This window comes from Cystoisospora suis, assembly GCF_002600585.1.
Source record: "Cystoisospora suis strain Wien I chromosome Unknown contig_3037, whole genome shotgun sequence".
Lineage (NCBI taxonomy): Eukaryota > Apicomplexa > Conoidasida > Eucoccidiorida > Sarcocystidae > Cystoisospora > Cystoisospora suis.
The window spans coordinates 22,875-23,154 of NW_027155832.1; the positions used below are offsets into that span (position 1 = coordinate 22,875).

The following is a 280-nucleotide window of genomic DNA, read 5'->3' on the forward strand; positions in this document are numbered from 1 at the left end:
TAGATAGATAGATAGATCGATAACTACTGCTTCCCTATCAGACGAAGAGATGCCGGGGGGTGAAAATAGGAGCAGATAAATGAGAGATTCACTGGCTAGGTTCATGCGAAAGAAAATGTCTATTTTTTCTTTTGTCTTTTTCATTCTTTTCTTTTCTTTTCTTTCTATCACCTCTAGACTGAAGAAGAATCGGTTACCTTGTGTGTTGGGTAGTAGATCTATATCCTTTCTCGCCGCATGCAAGAAGAATCGCCGCGGTACTCCACGCACGTCCTAAGGC

At 41.8% G+C, this 280-nt stretch overlaps 1 protein-coding gene across 1 annotated transcript in view; it reads right to left on the reverse strand.

Moving 5' to 3' along the window:
• CSUI_006090 (atp-dependent clp protease proteolytic subunit) overlaps positions 1-280 on the reverse strand; it is a gene marked incomplete at its 5' end in the record, with an annotated part of 2,761 nt that overhangs the window by 2,412 nt on the left and 69 nt on the right. The window contains one exon of the mRNA XM_068066255.1: positions 198-280. This exon is cut by the window's right edge and continues 69 nt beyond it. Within this exon, the coding sequence (XP_067921772.1) occupies positions 198-280 (83 nt within the window). The remainder of the gene's footprint in view (positions 1-197) is intronic.